The 25,461-nt window shown below is 36.9% G+C and overlaps 2 protein-coding genes and 1 long non-coding RNA gene across 11 annotated transcripts in view; 2 read left to right on the top strand and 1 right to left on the bottom strand.

Moving 5' to 3' along the window:
* The first annotated feature begins 5,156 nt into the window (after positions 1-5,156).
* On the top strand, positions 5,157-8,982 carry LOC131434655 (polynucleotide 5'-hydroxyl-kinase NOL9). The gene is made up of 5 exons (XM_058601610.1): positions 5,157-5,345; positions 5,457-6,375; positions 6,439-6,951; positions 7,012-8,542; positions 8,615-8,982. The coding sequence occupies exons 2-5, from the start codon at positions 5,458-5,460 to the stop codon at positions 8,791-8,793; spliced, it is 3,141 nt and encodes a 1,046-aa protein (XP_058457593.1). The 5' UTR covers positions 5,157-5,345; position 5,457; the 3' UTR covers positions 8,794-8,982.
* A 2,603-nt stretch (positions 8,983-11,585) lies between these two features.
* On the top strand, positions 11,586-12,463 carry LOC131434659 (uncharacterized). Its single transcript, XR_009230378.1, has 3 exons — positions 11,586-11,937; positions 12,021-12,167; positions 12,226-12,463. It is a non-coding gene; the product is annotated as an uncharacterized LOC131434659 (long non-coding RNA).
* A 2,355-nt stretch (positions 12,464-14,818) lies between these two features.
* Positions 14,819-25,461, bottom strand: part of LOC131434652 (uncharacterized) — a 554,689-nt gene continuing 544,046 nt past the window's right edge. For all 9 annotated transcript variants that reach the window (XM_058601601.1, XM_058601596.1, XM_058601597.1 and 6 more), the window contains one exon: positions 14,819-17,413. In XM_058601601.1, the coding sequence (XP_058457584.1) occupies positions 17,289-17,413 (125 nt within the window). In that variant the 3' untranslated portion in view covers positions 14,819-17,288. The remainder of the gene's footprint in view (positions 17,414-25,461) is intronic.

Below are 25,461 nucleotides of genomic sequence, written 5' to 3' on the forward strand. Positions count from 1 at the left end.
GACTACGTTGATGCACAATGGGTCAGTGAAATTCATTTCAAAATAATTATGATTACTCGAGAAGGAAATGTATACGATTTTTTCTAGTTTTTTAGGAGTAACGGGCAATTAATCCAAAAAAAAAAAGAATTCCAAAGGACTCAGTGCACACTGAGAAAGCATCATAATCGTTAAACGGAGGAGAGAAGTCTTCTCTTCCGTCTGCTATACAAATGTATTTCAAATGACCGCATAGTTACCTGACTTTTCTTTTAAATTTTTGCGCCTTCCCCATCTTTTGATACACCCTCCCACCCTTCAAAACCATCACCCTTGAACCCCACCCCTTTGAATTCGCCCTTGAACCGACATGACTAGACACTCCGAAGAAAAATTGACATAACAAGTGTTCGTGAGCGATTTATCACCAGTTACCACAAATATAGCGACCTCTTGTTAATTATTGAAAATACTATTTCCAGCAACACTTTTCTGGTTGTTACAAACTCGATACCAATTAACCTATTATGTAGCACAAATAAATAAAAACAAACTGTTATTCCATTAGATAAGAAACGTTTTCGTTTGGCATCGCTAGAAATTCGATTCTAGGTGAACGGAATGGCATATTTCGTTAAATAGGTAAACATTAACATTGTTTTAAAAAGTTTAGAAATAGCAAATTTTTTTTTCTCTATATGTAGTGCTCTGTAGCAAAGACATCATATTAACTAGATATCCAGCTCTCACATTTCCCGAACAAATTATTGGCAACAACATTTTTGCGAGTATGGCGCCCTCAAGCGAGTCCGCATCGAATCTCGTACACAGAAGTAGGGGAGAGAAATGTCAAATTCGTGCGCGCCAAAATAGCAGCACTGGGCACTCATACAATTGACATGATAAGTTGAATGTAATACCGTGCGATGGCGTTGCTGAACTGAAGATTGATTTCGCTCCAAGCTGACAGGGTCTCTGTAGTCATATCACGAATTCCCAAACGGTTAAAAAAACTAAAGAAAATAGTCCTTTCGGTTGGATGCGGTTTCTGTTAGATGTTTACGACGGTCTGGATTGAATTCTCGGATATATGTAGCGACCCCGCTCCCTAAACCAAAGACATCATATTAACAAGATATCCAGCTCTCACACTTCCCGAACAAATTATTGGCAACAACCTTTTTTGCGAGCATGTCGCCCTCAGGTGAGTCCGCATCGAATCTCATACATAGAAGTAGGGGAGAGAAATGTCATATTCGTGCGCGCCAAAATAGCAGGGCTGCGCACCCATACAACTGACATGATATGTTGAATGTGATGCCGTGCGATGGCGTTGTTGAACTGAAGATTGATTTCGCTCCAAACTGACAGGGTCTGCCTAAACTCAAGCGTAAACACTCCCGTTCTCGTTCGGTAGAACGGCGCACTGTTCGTAAATGATCGCCAAAAGACTTATGTACGATTCAGACGGTCTACCATTTTCCGTCACCGTCACCGGAACGTCAGCTTCCGGCAAAATTTATTTGATACTTTCTTCACCGGAACGTTCCGAATTCAACCGGAAAGTTTGATACAAATCGTTATAATTTTTTCACACTAATCGGAAGTGAAAGGAAACAGAGGAACAACAGTCACTTGCTCTTAAGATCTATTGAAGAATTTAATTGAGAAGTTTCCATTTTATACTAGTTATTTATATGTTGTAATTAAACAACATACGTAGACATGGATAACTGCTATTTAAAATCAACAGCTTGCGACCGACAACACGACCTGCCACTCGACTATCAAAACTGTATCGCAAATTTAACTACCCCTCAGTAACTGATAATGTCAAAACGACATCGTCTGAAAAATGTTAAAATTGGCAACACAAGTTGGAATATGATCAGTATCTAACGGGGAAACAGATTGGAAAACCGACATGTGAACACAATGATGTAATGAAAACCGCGAAAATGTTACCGCAGAGACGGGACAAGTTGGTAAATTATTGATTTTGAAAAACAGTTACCAGTAGCCTTGGTTACTAAACTTGAGGAATGTAAACAAAAACCAGAGATTCTCATCTAAAACGGAAACACTGAGTATAGCTGGCCTGCTGTCAGGTATTATATTCATTCATTCAGAGAGTTTTGAGTCATTTTTGCTAAATTTTGATTGAAGTTGTATCTTTCTTTTCATAGAACTGAAATAATTTCATCGCAGTCACGGAGAGGAAGGCTAATAAATTCACATTCGTAGCTAACCGTAATCAAATTCACATTCGTAACTAGAAAATTGTATTGTGGTGCTGAAAGATGGGTACGCCTACAGGGCACTACTGTGTTTGGGGATAGTATATTCCGACGGATTTGGAACTCAGAACAATTGGTTTATGTGACTATCGATAAACAATGTTTTCTTACAAGGATAAATTTTTTAATATTACCATTTAATTCTGTTATAAGTATATCACGTCACTATACAAATTCACTATGTATCTTACAACACTATAAATCATATATAATGAACGTCACATCACATATACGTATTTCGAATACAATTTATATTCATCTTCAGTGTATTAGGTTTTTTAAATTATGTTTTCTTGAAAGATGTTTATTCTTAGGAAAAGAACGTACAAACAGAAATAAACATAAAATAATTTTGAAAACATCGTATGCTGACAATACCAGAATGAAAATAATAAAATCAAAGCAAAAATTGTTAGAGTTTATTCTCAAATTCGTTTGGTATTCCGTGGATTTGTCTTACGTTCTTATTTTTCATTTGCTTTTGTATGTACATCAAATATATATTGAATATTATTATATTTAGTTATTTAGTTATTTATTTATTTTTCATCTGACCTATGTTGGTCTTCATGAAATAGTGTATGGATGAGAAAAGCCCATTTGAAAATCAGCAATCTTCAAATGCGCGCAAAAACCCATCATCTTTTCTACTTTTTCACAAACATACATGCTTACATAAATACATTTTCATAGTCTTACATAAATACATTTTCACAATTTTAAATAAATAATAACTAATTAAATAACATATACGTATTATAAAATTCGTTAGGTCTAGAAAAGGTTATTATCTATTGAAGTCTCTTAAGCCTATTTTTGAAAACGGTACTAGACACGGAGAAATCAAAATGGTCATACACACTATTAAATACATAACACATTGCCCTGATCGGTTCATTCTGACCATACTCTGTACGTTGAAAATCGAGCCTCAAGAAATTCCACGCTCTAAGGCTTCTCGGAGGAACATTGATATGTATTTGAGAGAGAATCTCCGGAGCATCGATTTGTCCACTTAGTAATTTTGCTATAAATACCGCTCTGGTCCTCTGGTCCTTCGTTTGGCTAGTGTGTCCATACCGAGCAAACAACAGCGATCGGTATATGGCGGCCGTTCTAACGGATTACGCCAAGGCAGAGATCTAAGAGCAAATCGGAGAAATCGTGCTTGTACTGCTTCGATTCTATTGATCCAGACGCTCCAGATTATAAATATGTTATACTGCTGTGTTTGTTTGTCCATGTTCAACATCAGGGGCATTCTCGAAGGCGGCAGAAGAATGTTAACTGCAAATAATAGAAATCTGTTAGTTGAATGAATGAAAAAATACTATTTTGGAACATAATAATGATATGTTTACTTACAAATAACTTATATTTTTTCAAGTATTTTTTCATATCTCAGAAAACACAAAAATAAAATTTTAGCACTCACCTTTCTCATAGTTTGCATTGATGATGGTCCACATTATTTTGTTATCTCCGGAATTCGATAAATAAGAGAAAAAGGCACACAATTTCAAATTGGTGGAATTATTCCACAACTATTTTAAACTGTTTATTTCTTCTGGGGCTTCTTGGTAACTATCTAGTTCATAGCAACTCAAACAGTGTCGCACGAATAGATAGTATTTTTTATTTTCAAGGGGTCGCTATATTTATGGTAACTGGCGGTAAATCGCTCACGAACAGTTTTTATTCCGATTTTTCTTCGGAGTGTCTGGTCGTGTCGTCGTTTCGACCTTTGTTGCCAGTTTCAATATCTTTTCAAGCAATTTTGTTTTGACATTACCAGTTACTGAGGGGTAGTTAAATTTGCGATACAGTTTTGATAGACGAGTGGCAGGTCGTGTCGTCGGTATTTCTCTTCATTTTGTTTACTTCGCTCTCACTGACTTGTTAGCTTTGATAGCTTCAAACGCCCGAGATGTTAGCAGGGCCGCCGAGAATAAAAACGAGGCTCCTTCGTTCAGTGAGCAACACTGAGCAAACACAATTGACCTTACTCTATTTAGGAGAATTGAATGAGCAAAAAAAAGGTCCTAAGATATGATTTGATTATGATAAATCAGAAATATTTTTAAATCTTCGAATTTCTTTCCGGGCCCCCTAAAAAGTCCGAGCCCGGGGGGATTCCCCCACCCCCTGTTCTCGGCGGCCCTGGATGTTGGCTACGATACCACTGACTAGAGCGCCTTACTGTTACCACCGGGCTGGGTTCAACGCATTGGACCAATGAAGGACTTTCGTAGGACGTTTTTTTTTGTCGCAGTACGAATTTACGAATCTGGCATCGCTGAACTTGTTGATTGATTTTTATTTTATAATTCTCGGTTGATTTTTCAATAGGGCGTATGAGCAAGTGACAGTTTCTCTTTGTTTACTTTCTCACGTTTATCACTCAACTCTTTGCATGAAATGATACCCGAAACTTTCGACTTTCAAACAGAATAGTGATATCAAAAAAAAAACTTTTTAATCACATCACAATAATCGAAAGAGGGAGTGATTAAAGAGAAACTGTCACTTGCTTATATGCCCTATTGAAAAATCCGACGTGAACATTTCAAAAGGGCCTTAAAACAATTGACAGATTCTCTTTGTTTACTTTCTCTTTCGATTATATTTGCGTTATTACGCAATTGTTCGTTACATGTATGATACTATTACAAAGCTGGAGATATTTTCTTTCATTCTTTGTGCAAATTTGGTAAGTGAACGCCAAAATTTAGGTGTTATTAACAGAAGAGAAAGTAAACAAAGAGAATCTCTCATTGGTTTATGTGCCCTTATGAAATGTTCACGTCGAATCAACCGAGAATTTTAACTCTCGTTGTTACAAATTAGTGTGTACTAGCACTCGCGTGTGGAAATGTCACGACCATTGTTTTGGTCTTCGCTATATTAGTTCGGAAACGCATTTTTGTACTCAGATGTTAATTTTCAAAAAAGTCGAAATAATTGTAAGTTATTCATTAGATTGATTGGAAATTTCAATACAATTTTTTAGACAATTTAAGTGGCTTATCTTATTTAACGTGTGCTATGTGACAACTATAAATATTTGAGGTGAGCAAATGTAGACTTTTATGAAATGTTGAGATCTCAACGTTTCTTTAGTACATAACCTTTTAAAGCTAGGATAATTCTGGTTAATACGATTCGAGTGATTTCTTCCAGAATGAATAAATCTAGATCAGAATTCTCGTCACGAAACAAAAGTTTCAACAGCAACGGTAGCAAAACGAAACAAAAGCATGGCAAGTACTGGAAGAAAAATAAGGCCTCGATTACATCGGCTAGTAGTACACCACCTGGATTAGCTAAAACGAAAAATATCAATAAAAATGATTATACTCCTAACGGAGTTGGAGGACAGAGTAAGCAGCAAACTGATAATTCGAAGTCTAAAAAGAAAAAGAATCCAGCAGTGATTGTTGAAAATGGTAAACCTTTCGAGAAGTCAAATGTAAATGGCAAAATTAAAAAGAATAAAAAATCATCGAATGTTCAAAACTGCATCGACATTGCTAATCCAGATCATAGTCAAAAACATAGTCCAAAAAAAGCAACCAGCAAAAGAAAAAGTCAGCAGGACATCGCTGGCATTAAGAAACCAAAGCTGCCTAGGTCGGAATCGGATAGTGATGCCGAAGACTACATCGACCGGTTTTTTCACGATGTTACAGTAGACACTGAAGAGTTACCGGAGGAAACCAGTTCCACCGGGGAGGATCTTTCCAGCGAGTCTGATTCCGAAGAGAACGTCGGTGACGATGGAATGCCTTTCGAGGAGCTGCTGAAATATTACGGCCATTATTTAGATAAAAAAGTGACCGGCACTGGTCCGAGCAAAACAAAAAAGGTGGGAAAAGTGAACTGTAGTAAAAATCCCAAATCGGCATTTACCAACGGATGGATTGAGGAAGATAACGACGTTGGATTGGTCTATGAAGATTCAGACGACGGACAGGATGATCAGTGCAAGGCGTTGGTTCCGGTGGATGATTCGCTCGAAACATCGGATGATGATTTTGATTATCGTCCTAGTGATAGCGCAGGAGAAGAGGACGAAGAAGATGATGATGATTATGAGGAGGTGGGAGTAGTAGCGAGTAGTAGTTTGTCAATTCTAATTCGATTTGTTTGATTTTGGTTGTAGCTTTCTGATGAACTGGAGGATGATTCGTTGAGTGAGGAGTATTCTGATTGCGAAGGATATTCTTTCGAAGCTGATGATCATTTCGTTAGTGATTCCGATGATTACGATTCGGAGGATGATGATGAAGATGATGAGTTCAGCAGTCTTGATGACGACGACGAGGAGGAAGAGGATCAATCTTACTGGGATGATTCGTACAACAGTGAAGATGATGAAGATTATGAACCGTCGGAAGACGACGACGATCTGTTTATCGGGCGTGGAACTGCTAGAATTTACGAAATTGATGACAATAACGTGTCGTTCAATAGCGATATTGACTCAGCTCAGATTGTGGAACTACCTCTTGAGGGTCGAAAATATTCAGTTACCACAAGTGCAACAGAAAGTCAGTCTGATAATGAAGCAGATAACAACGGTGACCTTTGCCCCGAACTTGTGCCAATTTATGATACACATGGAAGACTGATAGAAAATACGGATATGCTGAATGTGGAAAGTAAACATCAAGTTGTAAGTCGTGATTTATTGCTCATTTAAATGTTACGATTGATTCCTTCCTAACCGTTACAGAAATCGCCAAAAAAATCCAACAATTGTGAGCTTGCGTCAGACCCGTGTTCGAGTCAATTGGAAGGAATGCAGAGCGACGACGATGATCAAGCTTTCGCTAGTGAAGCCGCTATCTCAGGGCAGTTGAACACTAATGACAATGCGTCGAGAGACTTTCGCTTCTACGATTCAATCGACATGCGCATGTCGCTGATTCTGCTAAAAAATCCCATCTACTTCAGTGGCAGCCTAACGGTTCAGCCTCTGATTGGTAGCGTTGAAGTTATGGGCTACCACTTGAAACGAGGCGAATGTCGAAGTGCATTTGCTGCCCGTGGTTTCAACAGCTTGAATCTAACGCCTTATCCTGCTGGAACTGATTTTACAAAGCAGAACATGGACGAAGTGCAACAGCGATTAGCTACGCACTTTCTGAATGCTGATTTGAAAGAAATTGCCGAAATCCTAGACCCGGCGGAATCAGTGCTGGTGCTTCTACAAGCAGATTGCAACAACCAGCGAATTGAAGTGGTTGAGAAGTATTTACCGGAAGAGGTCATATTTCCGAAAGTAGAACTATTGAAAAGGGGTGAATTCTTCACTACCGAGTACCTACTGAATGCGGAATTCTATACCGAGCACGTGTTTAAAAGCACTGCCTTGTACACGAACGATCCGCAGTGGGACAACATTGAAATCGGACAGAACAGTAAAATCCTGGTGATGGGCGGGAAAACTTCCGGCAAATCTACGCTTTGTCAGACTCTGATTAACAAAAGTATTGCCTCGTTCAAAAAAGTTGTACTGATCGATTTAGACATCGGTCAGCCAATCCAACATGTTCCTGAGTCCATCAGTGTGACAGTCGTCAACCGACCACTGCTTGGAGTGGCCACGTTCGATCCAATTGCACCGGAAAAATGTTGGCTCTTTGGAAGCTTGGACGTCGTTTCGTCTCCAATCTTCTACGTTCAAAACGTTCGTCGTCTGGTGCGGTACTGCCAAGAGCACAAAGCCGAATTGGCCAACATTCCGTGGATCGTGAACACAATGGGATACGTTACCGGGTTCGGCGAAGAATTGATGGCGGCCGTTATACGAATGCTCAATCCTACCGATGTGGTTGAGATTAGAAACGAGAACAAATCCCTACCGATACCGAACTTCCAGAACACGCTCAACAGTAGTTTCATAAGTCAATACAACTTCAAGGTACTGCAGGCCGAAATGCAAGATTTTTGTCAGCGTAAGACAGTCAACTATCGTCATCATCTGCTGAACGTTTGCTACTCTCAGAAAGGTTTCACACTAAATGCTCCGAAACGTCGCAACCTGATGCTGTTGTCTCATTTGGCCAACATCCTGAACGATTCTTCTAGCGAGTGGTTCAACGAAGTACGACCATTCTGTGCGCCACTCAGTAAATTGCAGGTGTTAATAACCCGTGACGATCAGACCGTCGCGGACGACCAGCTGCCATCGGTTCTGAACGCTACCTTAGTCTATCTTTGTCGGAAAACGGATAACAATCTGTACGAGTGTTTGGGAATTGGTAAGTATTTTACATTTTCGAACAACGCAGACAAGCCGCTGATTTCCGTTCCGTTTTTTTTTTCATTCACAGGCATCGTTCGCGGCGTCGACAAGAATAATAACGTTTACCTGCTACAGTCACTGTCCCCGGAACTGCTAGCGGAAGTAACGGTGCTGGCGATTTGCAGTAGCAGCCTACCGAATACGATCTTTCTGCAGCAGAGTGCACGGGTTCAGGGCAGTATTCCCTATGTTTACAATGTTGTTTAGGCATCACTGCGAATTATTACGGTTCAGCTTAGCTGCGTGTGCGACGAAGAATGTCTGTTGTGTAGTTTTGTATGGTTATTTTTTTTATTTTAATGTATTTATTGGATAAAGCATTTAGCAAGCAAAATTTTCTGTTTCTTTCCGAGTCTGACTAAGGCAGTGATAATAAAATCAATCATTATTTCAAAATACTGTAGTTTCATGTTTACTTGATTTGTTTTTTTTATATTCATATATTCAGGGTCACCAACTGAATGGACGAACCTAAAGTCGCGTGACTAACTCAACCGAAGCCTAGGCTTATTCAATTCGGTTTGGCCATCTCCGAGAAGGGTAAAAAAATTATTCTTAACAATGCACTACCACATTAGGGTTCTTTTCCCAAAAAGATAAAACCATTTTATATACTGATGCCTCTCCAAGAGCACTTGGAGCAGTACTCGTACAGGAAGGAACAGATCGAAAACCAAGAATCATAAGCTTTGCGTCACCTTGACCTTGACGGCTACAGAAAAAAAGTACACCCAGAATCAGCGAAAGGCTTTAGGAGCAGTATGGGCTGTCGAACATTTCTCTTTCTTCTTGCTCGGTAGACGTTTCACTCTTCGAACAGATGCCCAAGGAGTACATTTCATTCTAAATAGATTTCGTGAGAATTCGAAAAGAGCCTTAACCAGGGCAGATGGATGGGCACTTAGGCTCAGCCCTTATGATTATGATGCGGAGTATGTGCGTGGGCGCGACAATATAGCAGATTCATCATCTCGTTTATATGTGGGGGAAGACGATCCATTTGATGAGCATCATAGTCCGTGGGAAGTAGCTGCTCTAGAAGCAAATACTGCGGGTTTCTTGACGGAACAGGAAATCCGAGAAGCAACTAAAGAAGATGAAGAACTCCAAAAAGTTGTTAACGCTTTAGACACGCGAGAATGGTCAAAAGAACTGAAACTGTTTCAATCCCTAGAGAGTAATCTTTGGTTCCAAGACGGAATTCTCATAAAAATCGGGTGCGCGATAATCCCTATCAAACTTCGAAAAAAGGCTCTCCATGTAGCACATGATGGCCACCCGTTATCCGCAAAAATGAAAAGCATTCTACGACAGCGAGTGTGGTGGCCGGGAATTTCCCGTGATGCAGAATTATGGGTCTTGTCATGCAAAATCTGTGCCACGAATGGCAGACCTGAAAAACCAACACCGATGCGTCGAATTTTCGCACCTCAAGTTGTTTGGCAAACAATAGCACTGGACTTTAACGGCCCTTATGCACGATTTGGTAATACACTGAAGTCTTTTTTTATGCGAATTTACGTACCGCATAAAAAAAACCGCATAACTCTGAAAATTCGCATTAAAAAATCCGCATAACTCTGAAACTTCGCATAAAAAAAAACCGCATAACTCCATAAATTCGCATAAAAAAGTCGCGTAAAAACAAACCGCATAAAAAAAGACCTCAGTGTATTTCAATACAGGTAATTGTAGATTATCGTTAAAGATATTTAATCGCTCGTGCTGTAAAATCGACAAGTTTTGATTGTACAAAATCTGTTCTAGAGGAAATCTTCGAGGGGGAAGGATTTCCGCAATGTATCCGTTCTGATAACGGGCCATCATTCAACGGCCTTGAATACAAACAATTTTGTTCGGATAGAGGGATTCAAACTGTTTTCTCAACACCACTGTTCCCACAACAAAATGGATTGGTAGAAAATAGTATGAAAGTCATTAATGAAGCAATGGCCGCATCAGTCTCAAGCAACACTCCTTATCACAACGAGTTGCGTGCTGCAGTCAACGCTTTTAATTCTGCCGCCCATGCAGTGACAGGAGTCCCTCCGGAAGAAGTAATGTTGGGTCGGAAAATTAAGCGCCGACTTCCGCTCTTGCATCATAAGAAAGCGGACCATGATGAAAATTTATTAGATGTGAAAGACCGAGAAGCTAAGTTGAAGGCAAAAGTCCGTGAAGATACACGAAGAGGAGCACGAGAATCCAGGGTGAAACTTGAGGATACGGTTATTATTGAACGACTTTCTCGAATAAAGGGAGATTCAAGATTTGACCCGCTTCGTTACACGGTAATAGAAGAAACTAACGGAAATCTTGTCCTCTGTGACAAGGATGGTCGAATACTGAAGCGACATGTGTGTCAAACGAAAAAAGTTCACGCGCACGTGGCGGAACACGGATACCACAACTGAGGACACCATCTGTTCGAAAGATGAAGAACCTCTGAGGCGTTCTACGAGAGAAAAACGAGTTCCAGCTTACCTGGAAAACTTTATACAACAACTCGAAGAAATAAATTGAAATAGTTATTAAAATTGATTTTAATTCATTACAATTACTACTAGCAAAATATATGTTATGTACAAATTAATGGAACTATACCGAACTGGTAACTGACATTTGCAAACCTACAGCGGGAATGATATTAACAGCAAATCAAAGGAGCCCTATCAGAGTACAAGCGAGAAATCTGTTCAGCTTTCACTATGACAGGGCTCCTTTGATTTGCTGCTACACTGAGCAAAATACCATAGTAACCGTAGCCTGTTTTCCATTGTCATTTCAACTATACGCTTAAATAGTAGCAACAATCATGATATATGACTATTCACCATCTGTATTGTATAAATTACTAGACAACAAAGACTACGACTTGACTAAACTATTTGTATGTATGACTTTTCTGGCATGGTCTTCCTGACAATGGTAGTCATCTCAAATATAAGAACAAATAGTTCAAATCACAATTTCTAGTAACGTGAAATTGCTCTCGAGCCTTGATATATATGAGGAGCTAAATAGTTATCGCTACCATGTAAATATGTACACAGTATAATAATGTTACCATAAATAGATACATGGTTTAAATGAAATTATGAAGTTTGAAAACACTATTCATGTAGTCCATATCAACAGAATTTATGTAGTAAGCACATTATCGTATAGTGTTTTTTAACCGACGATGTTTTTCATTTGTGCTGACTATACAAATTGTCAATAAACGGATATACTTTGTTATTGTCACATAAAGTTACAATACAGCAGACAATTTCGTAACACATCAGTGATTGATTTGAAGAAAAAAAAGTATATTGTGACATATATTGTGCAATTTGGAAGGACTTGCAGGTGAGTAAATTTTGTAGCCTTACTAGTTTCCGTCGTTGAAATTAAATTTTTCAACAATTTTGCCGGTAATGGCTGTTTTCTAGTGAAATCGACGTCCTGTATAATTTTTATTATTCGTTATCAGTCGCTGTAGAAACAACATCAAGCGATTGATTAAAAACGACGAACATCATCCGATTTCCGGATTCAAATCGCTCGAATCCGAAGGAAAAAATAACAATATATGGCAGGTGGGTATTGAGGTTTGTTTCTGGACTTGGCTATTAATTTCTTCCATTTCTTCTTCAGGAAAAACTTCACCGAACAGAGCCTGGGATCAACAGTTGCAACCAAGCAATGCTGCTCCGTGTCTACGTTGATAATCAATATTTCACCAGGCACATCATCATAATAAAATTGTAATAATTGCAAAAATAAAATAGAATTCAATGAAACTATTTTGTTGTTCTTGTTCTAGAATTCAAATTCATAAAACTTTTTAACATTAGCTCATGTTTTGCTGATCTTCAGCATTGTTGAATCAACCACTGCCTTCAGTTTCGTAATAACTAGAAGTGAAATGTCAAAAATACCATGGCTCTGGTTATAGCGAAAACCACAATGTAAATAAAGATTCGGTCATGGTTAGCCTAACCATCTCAATCGTATTAGTTATTCATACAATATACTGTTCAATATTACTATTCTAGAGCCGATACAATTTATAGTAAACATGAACTTGACTATTGTTGAAATCATCTGATTTGATAGTCGGCTGAAAACCACTATACTCGCATGGTCAGGTTGGCCCTCTATATAGTAACTGTTACCATAATATTTTTCTGAGTGTAGGCATGGAGGGTGCCTTGGGCCAAACGTCAACAATTTTTCAAGTCCAATTTTTATGCAGAAATTATAAAAGAATGTATATACAAAAATCACATTGAAAGCTCAAGTGTATACTAAAATGCCAGTGTGCGGAATTTTTTAATACTTTCCATTTACAGTTATACACCCTCATTCTTGTTTACGGCCGTATGCGATACGTTCGAAAGTATAGCAAATTCGTATTCCCGTTTACGTTCGAATCAATCACACTTTTAAACATCGTACATGCATAAAAACAACGCCCATCCAACTATAAACTATCAGTTCTGGTACAGATTTGAGTTGTAAATAAAAATCTTTGATATTTTTTGTTATTTGACTTGTTTTTTTCACTGATTTTGTATCATCATGTTTGCTTACGTCCGTATCGACCATACGACGAACACATGCTTTCGAACGAATGCGAACAAGCCATTCTTGTTTCCACTCGAACGTGTACGTACGCGATTCCTGTGCAAAAGAAGGATCGGTAGCGCAGGTAGTTTTTTAAGAAAGATTGCAAGCATCAAGGAAGTGACGAATGCTACATAATAAATAAATATTTTATTCAATACGGTAAATAAAATTTTCAAATTAAACTTCGTGCAAAGTAAAAAAAAGCATTTGAAATAGCAGTCCGAGCAGTAGTATCTGCGAAAAATATGTTGCATTTTTCTTGCAATTTTGTCATGTTTTCAATGGCCTACATATTTATTTCATGTATTTATTTAATGTATTTAATATAAAATAAAGCATGTTTACCCATGGCGTATTTTCCATAAAGTACTTAATAGATGCAACATTGATGCGTAAAAACTTTGAACCTCGCATATATTCAAAGGCTCCCCACAAAAAAAAAACAGCATTTTCCTATACTGCTTTGCTTTCTAAATGATTTATGCAAAACACAAATTTATGATTTGATTAAAATCACCTTTAAATTCGAAAATAATTTTGTTAGAGATCGGTTAAACTTTTTTCAATGTGTTCGAACGGTTGATTCGAAACATTAAACTGACGAATCGAAACCACGGCATTTCGTCTATTCGTTCGTAAACGGGAATGGGACATTTCGTTCGTACGAATGATGTTCGAATACACGTTTCGTTTGAAACTAAAATGGCATACATTCTAGCGTTTCGCATATGGTTAATCACATGAATTGGACTGATTCCATCAAGGCTTAGCATTTATTTTAAAAAGTTTACTTATATTTGAATATTTTGTGGCAAACGAGTCGCGTTCGAATTTATTCGAGTGAAAACAAGAATGGCTTATTCGTATTCGTTCGAAAGTACCCGTTCGTCGTATTGCGGATACGGACGTAAACAAGAATGAGGGTGAAAAAATGTCAAGTGAAAAGAGGGCCTAGGCCGATTCTTCCGTACATCTGTTCTCTGTGGCTAAACCTTTGAAGCGTCAAAACATTTAAGCAGATTTTTTTTCTGAGCCACGTTTTGAGAGTTCGTTTACACAATCAAAAAGAACTCATTTTGTAAGTTACATTTTGTAACCCTCGAAATGCACGACAAAATTTATTTATAATTTCATAAACAGGCGGGTGAGTAATGGCAGAGACATAACCGAACTGACGTGAATGCGAATAATTTTCTCTAATTTAATGCCGATGTCATCAGCTGACACCACTTTTTTTTTGCCCACCACACTCCCCCACACCAAAAAGCTTCAATTTGAAGCCCCCTGGTAGTGGACGCAACTAGTCTCAGCGGAAAAACAAGAAACAAATAGACACTGGCAATTGCATATCCTGAAGTCACCAAAAACGCATTCAAATCAATACACACAATGCATTTTTCTCGCACACAAAGCAGCTGTATGTTAGTTTTATTTTACTTGTTTGGTGCTAAGTTCGCGAAGTTAACGTACTATACCTACCCAGATACGAGAAAGGTTTCATGTGTTTACATCTTTGATACTCGGTCGATACTACCCATTTCAAAAAATTCACGCCAAAAAATAAACTGACCTTGAAACAGGTTTGTATTGTTTTGTGATACTTAACATAAAAACTTGCTTAAATGTTTTTACCTTTTTATTAAAAAATGTACAATTTGGTTATCGAGTTTTCGTCATTCTTATCTTATCGATTTTCTCTTATTTCTCCGATTTCGACCCATAGCTGCAGTAAATCCATCCCTTTCATCTATCCTGGCTTGCAGCTTTCGCTTTGTGTTTAGATTGCATCTTACTAGGTTTCAAGAGGTTTTCCTTATGTTGTTTGTATATTTTCTCTATCAGTGCGTGAGTATATCTAATAGTGTGTTTCTAGTTGATTTTTGTTTCAATTTTTCTTTCTCTTCTTCTCTTGAATGGTGCGTTTTATTTTCGCTTTAGACATTACTTGGTTAGACAAATGTTTTTTTTTTAATTTATTTGTTTGTTTTAGGAAATGTGAGTTTGTGGTTTTTTTTGTTTTTGGTTGGGTTGGTTTTCAGTCCACTGTTGCTTCTGTTTCAAGTTAGGTTCAGTGTGGGATCTATTTGTTCCGGGAAGTTATTTCGACCAGCAAATTATTCGCTTTACATTTATAGTTTTGTTTGTTTGTTTAACATTTTCCTTTCTAGCTTATGAAGAAAATTAAATGTATGCTATACAGCTCATTTTGTCAAAATGGAATAAAACTGAAAAAAAAAACACTGAGAAAATTTAGTCGAAATAATTTAACACTTGCTTCAGATAGATATATTCATGTACGATTATTCAGTTACGCAGATTACATTGTGCCGTTTGTTAAGACTGGCAGCTATTAAAAAAAATACATAGATAAGCGTTACACTTAAATAGTTACAAACGAGCGAATAACTTTTTACTCAAGGAAAACATTTTACGGAAAACCCTGTGATAGTAATTGCTCCGGTTTTCTCTTTCTGTTTTTCATTCGTTTTACAAACGAATAACTAGTGGACAGAGCAGATTGCTTCAGCTTTTACATTCTCACCGGTGAAAATCGTTGTTTTACGTTCTGGATAATGGTTGTTGTTGTCTTCAATTGGAAACCAATTTTATAACTGGTCAGTTTGGCGAAATTGTCCTAAGGACTGATTTTTCTGTTGCATTTTGAATTAGGAAGACCCCAATTAAATGCACACTTTAAAACATTATTAAGTCCTTTATTTTTCTTGAAATTATCTCTCTCAAGCTGGCTACTATTATCGTTTTAATATGGCAGTTACTTGTAAGTTTCGCGAGTTTCAAAACTATTACTTCGATATGGGAAATTGCGGGGAAAGCTCGGAATAAAACAATTAAAAAAAACAGAAAATAGGTGAGATCATAACAAGTTCATGGGATTTAGCTGCGGAAAACGATTGATATTTTGATTCTTGATTCGAGACAGTTGTTTTATTGAGAAACTAAGCGTTCGTTTGTTTGTTTATTTGTTAGGATTGGGCATTTGCATTGATGACCTTATCTTTTGTTCACCGACAATTCCTAGTTGTGTTCACATTCATTTATTAACATGTAAAACGCACGGATGTCGTAATTTATAAAATCACGGGCCTTTTCTGCCAGTGCAGGTAATAATAAAAAAGGGGTTTCGCTGTTCGGGTGTAAATTTATCCTAAAAGAGTAGTACGAGAAAATTTCCTTGTTAGAGTGATGTTTTTTTCACATTTATAGGTGTAATATCCATTTACTATATTCGCCCGATAGTTGGTTTCGAGAACTAGAACTGAAAGGTGCCTTTTTTCCACTATCGTCTTAAGCTCTGTTGCTGCATTGTATAGATTCTTTAAACCTAAACGAGTAAATTTAAGGATTGATTGTGCGTTTCGCTTGTTCTGCATGTTCCTTCGGTCGGAAAGCGAAACAAGGAATAGAATGGGGAAAATCTTTTCACAACAAACCAAACTAGTCATAGCTTCGGATGTTGAATTGGCCGAAAACAGTTGGGTTCACAATTCAATCAAAAATAAAGTTATAAAAACTTACACTGCTAAAACTACGTTTGTATGTATTCTGTTATCTGATTAACTTCATATCTTAGCGTAAGATGACTACAAATTGATTTCACAATTTCCAGCGGCTCGGTTCGCCGGACACTTTTTACAAAAATATCAATTTTTTTTCATATGTTACTATGAATAAAACTCACATCCTCTCGAAAGACTTTCGTTTTCCCGCAGAAATAGAGATGTGAGGATCTTTTTTTTCCTGTGTCTCGATCATTGTCGTCCGGTTCTTAAATCATTCTATCGCGCTCACGTTCCGTGACGTGCGCGCCCCTTGTCCGTGTAGTACTTAGTAAGTAAATACCAAACGAAAAATAAAATAAAAAACAAACAAGAAATCAAAACCGCTTCCGTTCGGTTCGTAGTGCTCTAGCTCCTTTTTCGTCACCTCACGCGCCGCACCTGTTTTGGACAAAAAATCTAGCTGCTGTTTCCATGGTGACGGTGTTGATTGTGTTCGTATTGGTGGTGCTGGTTTTGGTGCTGCTGCTGCTGCTGGTGACCGGACATCGCACTACGAAAAACTCGCTTCTAAGGTGACACGTACGGCGGTGGCCTCCGGTAGGATGGGGTTACCGGGGATTTACCCCGCGATTCACGGCCTCCAACAACGACTGCTGGCGGGGGCACGTACTCGTCCAAGTCGTCGTTTTCACCTGACAGAAGAAAAAGAATAGTTTAATCACCGATAGAGGATCAATTATTGGAAATAGATCAATAATGATTATGTCATTTTATAAAGTTTTTTCTTGTTGGGTACAACATCGAAATTGAAAGTCGAATTTTGCAGATGCATTCTTCATGATCAAAAGAGACAATTTGCACAATGAGTTTGCCATTTTTACTCTAGCCTTACTTTTGAGAAGGTGCTGAGCAAAAATCCCCAGAAAATTTTCAGTAACATATATTTCAGAAACGGTGAGTCCGATCGATTTGGTATCTTCTGCAATATTTAAGGTAATTTGAAAAACTATGTAAAAAAATGCACTGTTGCGATTTTCGTTTGTCTATTTTTGTCGTGAATACGACTTACTTTACTATGGGGCGCCTTTTCAAAATTTACCCTCTAGGAGAGTAATAAGTTTTTGATCGTGAATATCTCTTGTTGTATTTAACGAATCAAAATAATTTTTGCTACATGCCATTGGAAATATGATCACAATTATATGATAAAATTTTCAGTTGTGTGATATAATCTCAAACAATTCAAAATTAAACTTTTTTGAAATGTTTGGTATAAACGAGTATCAGAGAGGATAATTCATAAGGCGAGTTTACCTTTCTCGTATTTTAAAAGATTTTTACCGAACATTTTTACATAGCTCAGTGATCTGTGAAAGGATTTATATAATCCAACTACCAATAGAATCGAAGTTTTTCAACTTAAACGTGTTTAGCAACAGCATTGAAGTATTTCAATAGTACACTATTGAAAAACCTGTCTCATTTGACTCATGTCAACACCAGCCAATCAGAACGCGTTCTGAGGAAGAGAACAAAATATCTGCTACTGTACAACAAATCGTTCGAGAAAAATGTTCCGAACAGTGCTTAATATCGTAGTGAGTTCCACAATTTGGTCCTTCTGAAAGGCAGGAATGAATCCCGCACAGCATCCTGATAGTTTCTTTCAATGAAATGCAAATCCAAAATGAATGATATTTTTTATAGCCATTAGGACCGCCCATTGGTGAAAAAGCTACAAACGAAATCACGTAAAAAGAAACCTCTTAACAAAAATTAGAATAGTTTGGATTCTATCGCCACTGCGAGCAGATGTATTGTATGTCGTTTGCAAAGCTAGTTTCGCTTCCGACAAGAGCGATTACGTCACAGCTGCCAGTTGTTTGCATTGGTGAAAAAACAACGAAAAGGGGGCAACGGTGGAGAGCATCACACAAAATCAGCCGTTCTAATGGCTCTAAAAGTTTTCTAAAGAACTATTAGAATTTCTTCTTCGCAAATCGAAGGTAAAAATCTTCAGTTTAGTGCAAATCTAGAACAATTTAATTATATTTGTGCACTTTTCGCTGTGTGAAATTCACAGTAATCGAGATCAAGTGAAGCCTTCTTTGTTTTTGCGAAAAATGTGAAGAAGGGGACTGCTTGCATAATTCATACAATTGATCAACTAATTGATATTCGAAAGTGTAAAAGAACATTTCAATTGTTTTCGTATTTACGACATCCAGTCATGTCTCTAACATTACCCACCCGCCTTTTTTTATTTTAAATATAATACTTTTTTTTTAATTAAAATATCTCAAAAAATGTATTTTTCATATTTTTTACTTTTTTATATTCTGTAGCTAAAGGTCAAAACAAAACACTGTCCAATTTTTAAAATGGTAAAGCAATATTTGAAAAAGTTACATATTTTCAATTTAATGTAAAATTTTGAAAATCACGAAAATTTTTGTAAATTTTTCTACAAAACTTTATGAAAGAACACTAAATTTCCAATAAAAAAGATGTTGGTAAAAATTTCGCTATATGTTAGCGTTCTTGAAATACAGTTTGAAAAAAAAAACATGTTTTGGGAAATTTTTATTTTTGTAACGATTTTTGGATGGTTGAATTAAAAAAAAAATATTTTATCCGAAATAATTTTATTTGAAGTGAACATTTAGGGGTTTTGTTTGTTTGTGCAAAAAGCACATAGTTTGTTTCTATTTCTTCGCGTTTCGCCTTCGGCTCGTTAGTGCTTAAAACAATTCAAATTGAACTGCCTAGCAGTTCAACTTAAACCGCTAAGCATATTTTAAGTTCTTATACAATGTTCGAGAGTATTTCTCAATATATTTTTTATTTATTTCTTCCAATAAACTTTTTTTCGAGTTAGCAATTTTCGTATTGACGTGAAAAAACAGTCTACAGTTATGTTAATTTTTTCATGTCAAACTATTTGTATACACTTTCCATTCATTAGATAAGCCATATTTTTAAGCTATGGATAATGAGATTCACACACACACACGTTGTGAGTCCTTGAGCCTGTCAATAGTTTCCAGTTCTTAGGCCGTTGAGTTGAGCAAAGGATGAAAATCCAATTTGTATTTAAGTGTTCAATTCCTGATATCGGTTGTAGGCTTCTCGCAATGTAGTGGTCATTTGCTTATTTTTGAACAGTTTGACGTTTTCCGCTCTTCCCAATTGTTACACAATCACGTTGACAATTGGTCGGCTGGTTTCATCCATCCTCGTTAAATTGCATAACGGTGTCCTTAATATTTTCACTGGCTGCCCTCGATCCAATAGTCGAATGCACTCCGCTCTCATTCAGTAATTTTTTTGCTTTCGTTGCCGTATATATCGTCGTATTAAATGTTTTCTTTAGTTTCTGGGCTGGTAGTATAGTTAAGAGTTAAAATTAATGAACCCTTGCCGTACCTTCACTGAAAAACATTTCTTTGAGCTGCTCAGTTATTTCATACAACTCATTGATTCTGCCTTCATCAAAACTTAACTTCTTTGCTTAGAGCAAATATATGCTGCTGTTTATTATCTCGTGATATTTCTCCATAATATATTTAACAGAACTAATTTTTGTTTTGTCAATTGGGGTCACGGCAAACTCGATTGATTCATTGAAAATATTAATATTCAATCAACGTTTGAGTCCGTTGTCTCGTTCGATGTTGCAGAGGTCGCTTCTAATGTTTTCTGACTTAAAACAATTATGTTGGAATTGGTTGGCTCTATTGGTGTTTCTGTTGTTGCTTCTACTGTTTCCTAACTCTGAACATCCATACGAGCATCTTCCTCTTCATTACTCGATAAGTCATCGCTACTAGATAGAGCAGTTCGTTTGTTCGACTCCAAAAGACATAAATCGCAAATTTCAATTTTTTTGCTAAGCAGATTTTCAAATCCTAGTTCAACTAATTTGGCAATATTATCAGGTGTACAACTTTGCTTCCGCCGTTTATTTTTTTTTCAAAATTAGAAGCTTTATTGCGAAAAAGTGCTAACAGATGTATTATTCAAAGTATTGTCCGTCGCTAACGACAACTTTCTTCCATCTTTCCGGCAATTTTCGGATCCCGGCTCGAAAAAAGGAGTCCTCTTTTGACGCTATCCATGAAGCAATCCATTTTTTCAACTCTTCGAAGGATTGAAAATGTTGATCTGCCAGGCCGTGTACCATCGAACGGAATAGGTGGAAGTCAGAAGAGGCGACATCTGGGGAATACGGCGGGTGGGGCAAGACTTCCCATTTCACCGTTTCCAGGTACTTTTTGACCACTTTTGCGACGTGAGGCCGAGCAATGTCGTGTTGGAGGATGACTTTGTCATGTGGCCGCTTTTCTTTTAACGCGTGACTAAGGCGCATCAGTTGCGTTCGGTAGCGATCTCCTGTGATGGTTTCACCTGGTTTTAAGAGCTCGTAGTAAATCACACCGTTCATTTTTGAAGGTTTTTTCTCTTCCACCACCATGTTTGTCTTCGACGTCGAAATCACCATTTTTCAAACGTTGAAACCACTCCCGATACGTTCGTTTACTCAGAGCAGCACGGTAACGTAATCCCTGTAGAAGAAGCTATTCATTTTGTACTTCATTCTTCGATTCTGAACTATTTCTTGTTTCCTCTTCTCACTTGTTTCTCACTAGCTTGTTTGTTCGCAGTACCACCCCGGTATCCAATAAGCACATAATAATGCCGCATAATGACAGCAAATAATCGCTAATTGGCATTTCAATTGCACTTGACACTGAATTAAGACCGACTTTGGCAAAATATACTGCTATTCATAGACAATGCTCATTTATGGCTGATTGCATTCTGAAAGCTGAATTCTGATTGAGTTACAACAGATGAGATTTCAGTTTGCAGATATAGAGCTTTAAGCATTTTTGGTGCTTATAAAAGGCTAATTGAATGTCATTATTAGTGCTTACTGGTTACTTGGGCAGACTGTTTTATATACAAACAGCCAACAGGTACATTTGTGTAACATCAGGGAAAATGTAACAACTCGCTTACCCTAAGAAAATAACAGATATGTTTGTATAAGAAAACTGGAAAAATATTTTCTGAGACAATTTCATACAATGAATTCTATACTTTGCTTAACAATTTATCTACTATTTTAGGAAAATTAATTTTTTTAAAAATCATCCAAAATCGTTACAAAAATAAAAATTTCCCATGGTTTTTAGACAACTGTATCTTGTGAACGATAGCATATAACAAAATTTTGATTAACATTCTTTTTGTTAAAACATCACCGTTTTTCCATAAAATTTGATTGAAAAAAAATTTCAATTTTTCAAATACTATTTCTGCATTCTAAAAATTTGACAGTATTTTATTTTCGACTTCAGCTACAACATATAAAAGTCAAAAATACATTTTTTGAGATATTTGAGTTTTAAGTGTTATTTTTAAAAGTTGTTTTTCGACAGTGCTATTTTTTTTACGTAGTCCTTGTAAAACATTGCTGAAGCTATTAAGTCTGAAATAAAGGGTGATTTTTTAAGAGCTTGAGAACTTTTTTAAACAATAAAACGCATAAAATTTGCAAAATCTCATCGGTTCTTTATTTTAAACGTTAGATTGGTACATGACATTTACTTTTTGAAGATAATTTCATTTAAATGTTGACCGCGGCTGCGTCTTAGGTGGTCCATTCGGAAAATCCGCTTTTTTATCGACAAATTTTGTTCAGCGATGAGGCTCATTTCTGGTTGAATGGCTACGTAAATAAGCAAAATTGCCGCATTTGGAGTGAAGAGCAACCAGAAGCCGTTCAAGAGCTGCCCATGCATCCCGAAAAATGCACTGTTTGGTGTGGTTTGTACGCTGGTGGAATCATTGGACCGTATTTTTTCAAAGATGCTGTTGGACGCAACGTTACAGTGAATGGCGATCGCTATCGTTCGATGCTAACAAACTTTTTGTTGCCAAAAATGGAAGAACTGAACTTGGTTGACATGTGGTTTCAACAAGATGGCGCTACATGCCACACAGCTCGCGATTCTATGGCCATTTTGAGGGAAAACTTCGGAGAACAATTCATCTCAAGAAATGGACCGGTAAGTTGGCCACCAAGATCATGCGATTTGACGCCTTTAGACTATTTTTTGTGGGGCTACGTCAAGTCTAAAGTCTACAGAAATAAGCCAGTAACTATTCCAGCTTTGGAAGACAACATTTCCGAAGAAATTCGGGCTATTCCGGCCGAAATGCTCGAAAAAGTTGCCCAAAATTGGACTTTCCGAATGGACCACCTAAGACGCAGCCGCGGTCAACATTTAAATGAAATTATCTTCAAAAAGTAAATGTCATGTACCAATCTAACGTTTAAAATAAAGAACCGATGAGATTTTGCAAATTTTATGCGTTTTATTGTTTAAAAAAGTTCTCAAGCTCTTAAAAAATCACCCTTTATATATTATTGAAAATATTCAAGGAATTTTTTCTTCGCCCCTTCTCAAAAGTAAGGCTAGACATGAAAAGGCAAACTGATACTGTAAATTGTTTCGTTTGATCATAAATAACGCTTATGCTATACCGAAAAAAATTCAAAAAAATCTGTCATTTGCGGTGGTATTTGCTCATTAAATACTTGTATGATTATGACTTTCAGTTTAGTTTAGTTTTCGATAAAAAGACACTGGGTCCCAAAAAAAAAACTATGCAACATTTTAGCTTGATCAGTCAAACTATATTTTTGATTTATATGAGATTTAGTATGGGGAAATAAACTTTTTACGAAAAAATTGGCTGGAAATCAACCTATAGACTCCTGAAATCAGCGCTTGTATTATTTTCATAGGAAATTGAACTAGCAAGAGAGACAAAAACGACAAAACTTCATCAAAATCAAAAATGTTTTTTTTTTGCATTTCGATTTAAATTTTTTTAAATCGATTATTTTCAATGTAATACTCGATTCAGTTTTTTTATTCGAAAAGCTCACCGATTCTGTGAAAATCAACACTTTTTGGTAATATTTGTCATTTCCCGAGAGTACAATTTTTAACTAAAATTGGTTAATCAAAGTTTGGCCCTTCTAGAAAAGGCAGTCCGATTGTGGCATTTTGTAACAAAATCTACATGCCCAGAAAGTTTCATTCAAATCTGAGAGGCTGCTGCCAACGTTTGTTCGAGCTGATGCCAAATTCGTCAGTAATCGAAAATTAATGATCCAAAATTATTCTTTTCTCGCTCGCATTCATATCGATAATGTATGCATTAGACAAAATCATGAGATTTTCACATTTCGGAGCAAGATATGAAGCCAAAAATTGTAGAGTGGATAGAAAAGAATTTGAATTAGAAAAGGGAATTTTATTGGTTCATAAGTCCTAAACTTATGAAACTCTGAAATGATCGAGTGTATTGGAATCAAATTAGGCTAATTTAGAACTACGAATGCAGAACTGTCTTAAGGAAATTGGTTTGCTTTAGAGATCATCGGGTCTCAGGTATTTGCAATCGAAACCCGATCCTTATAGTTTCCTTATATTACATTTTGGTGGGGAAAGGGTTCCAATCAGCTTTTTACAGCCCTGTCCAAAATGTATTGCCCTCCCCGTTAATTTGTATCAGGCCGAATTAGCGCATGCGCGCCATATAAACGCCTCTTTCAATATGAGGAAATTACATTGTTACCCAGCAGTTTCTATTATTTCTTCATGTTGGTTTTCTTACCTTTGTTCATAGTTTGTATTCTGTTTTACCTTAATTTCAGTGTTCTATTCAGCTGTGATTCGTGTCTTTTGTTGTCATTTTTCACTCCGTACTTTTGCTGGCATGTTATGTTGCTTCCAATATTCCTTTCTAATTCTTTCAGCATTTTCGTATTTCTTGTTCCTCATCCAGTCATCCGTTTCCAAAAAAAAAAAAAAAAAATTAGTGTTTCATTGATTTTTGTAGGGCAGCTCATCATGGTTTGACGGATAAGAACTGAGGACATGCGTTTTTATTTAAATGATAATAACACTTGGGTTTAATAGTATTGCTACAGCATGTTCACATTTCGTTATCTTCGGTTGATTCTTGATAGTATATTACCATCCGCTCAGGCACTTTTGAACATCTGGTACACTGACTCGCAATCGAAATGTGTCACAACCAATTTGATACAACACACCCGAGGGAACGGTATAATGTATGTTGTACACACAAAAACACTTACATACACACAGGCACATACGCATACACACATGCATACATACCTACATGTATTCCACAAGCAAGCATCACAACATTGAGTTACTATTTCTATTCTAATAGATTCTAACTAAAATTTGTGTGCCAATAGTCATCTCATTAGTAGAGTCACCATGTTATTTTACCGATTACTCGACTTTCAATAAATTTATTGAGATAAAATCGAATGCAAAATCTTTGCCTCGTCTGTAAGAAGCAATGGAACATAAAAGTAGTTCAGAAATGATTCAATACTGCTGTTTTAACGAACAAAAAAAAAAAGCTCCAGATTTCATGTTATTCTTGAAATTAATCTATCAAACAGAGATAACAGATCTCACTCTAACTAATGGTTTTCGTACATGAAATGACTAATGGATTTGAGATGAATGGGGGTACCGTTACCCAATTTCTATCTCTTCTATTGGTCGATCGTTAGTCCTGAGCTGAAACGGTGGCCTTTATTACCGTTCTTGCATGCACTCACTCTTACATTTCATTCACACATCATCTCACCCATCAGGTCCCAAACGATACATCCTCA

Source organism: Malaya genurostris, chromosome 3 (genome assembly GCF_030247185.1).
Source record: "Malaya genurostris strain Urasoe2022 chromosome 3, Malgen_1.1, whole genome shotgun sequence".
In the NCBI taxonomy this organism is placed as follows: Eukaryota; Metazoa; Arthropoda; class Insecta; order Diptera; family Culicidae; genus Malaya; species Malaya genurostris.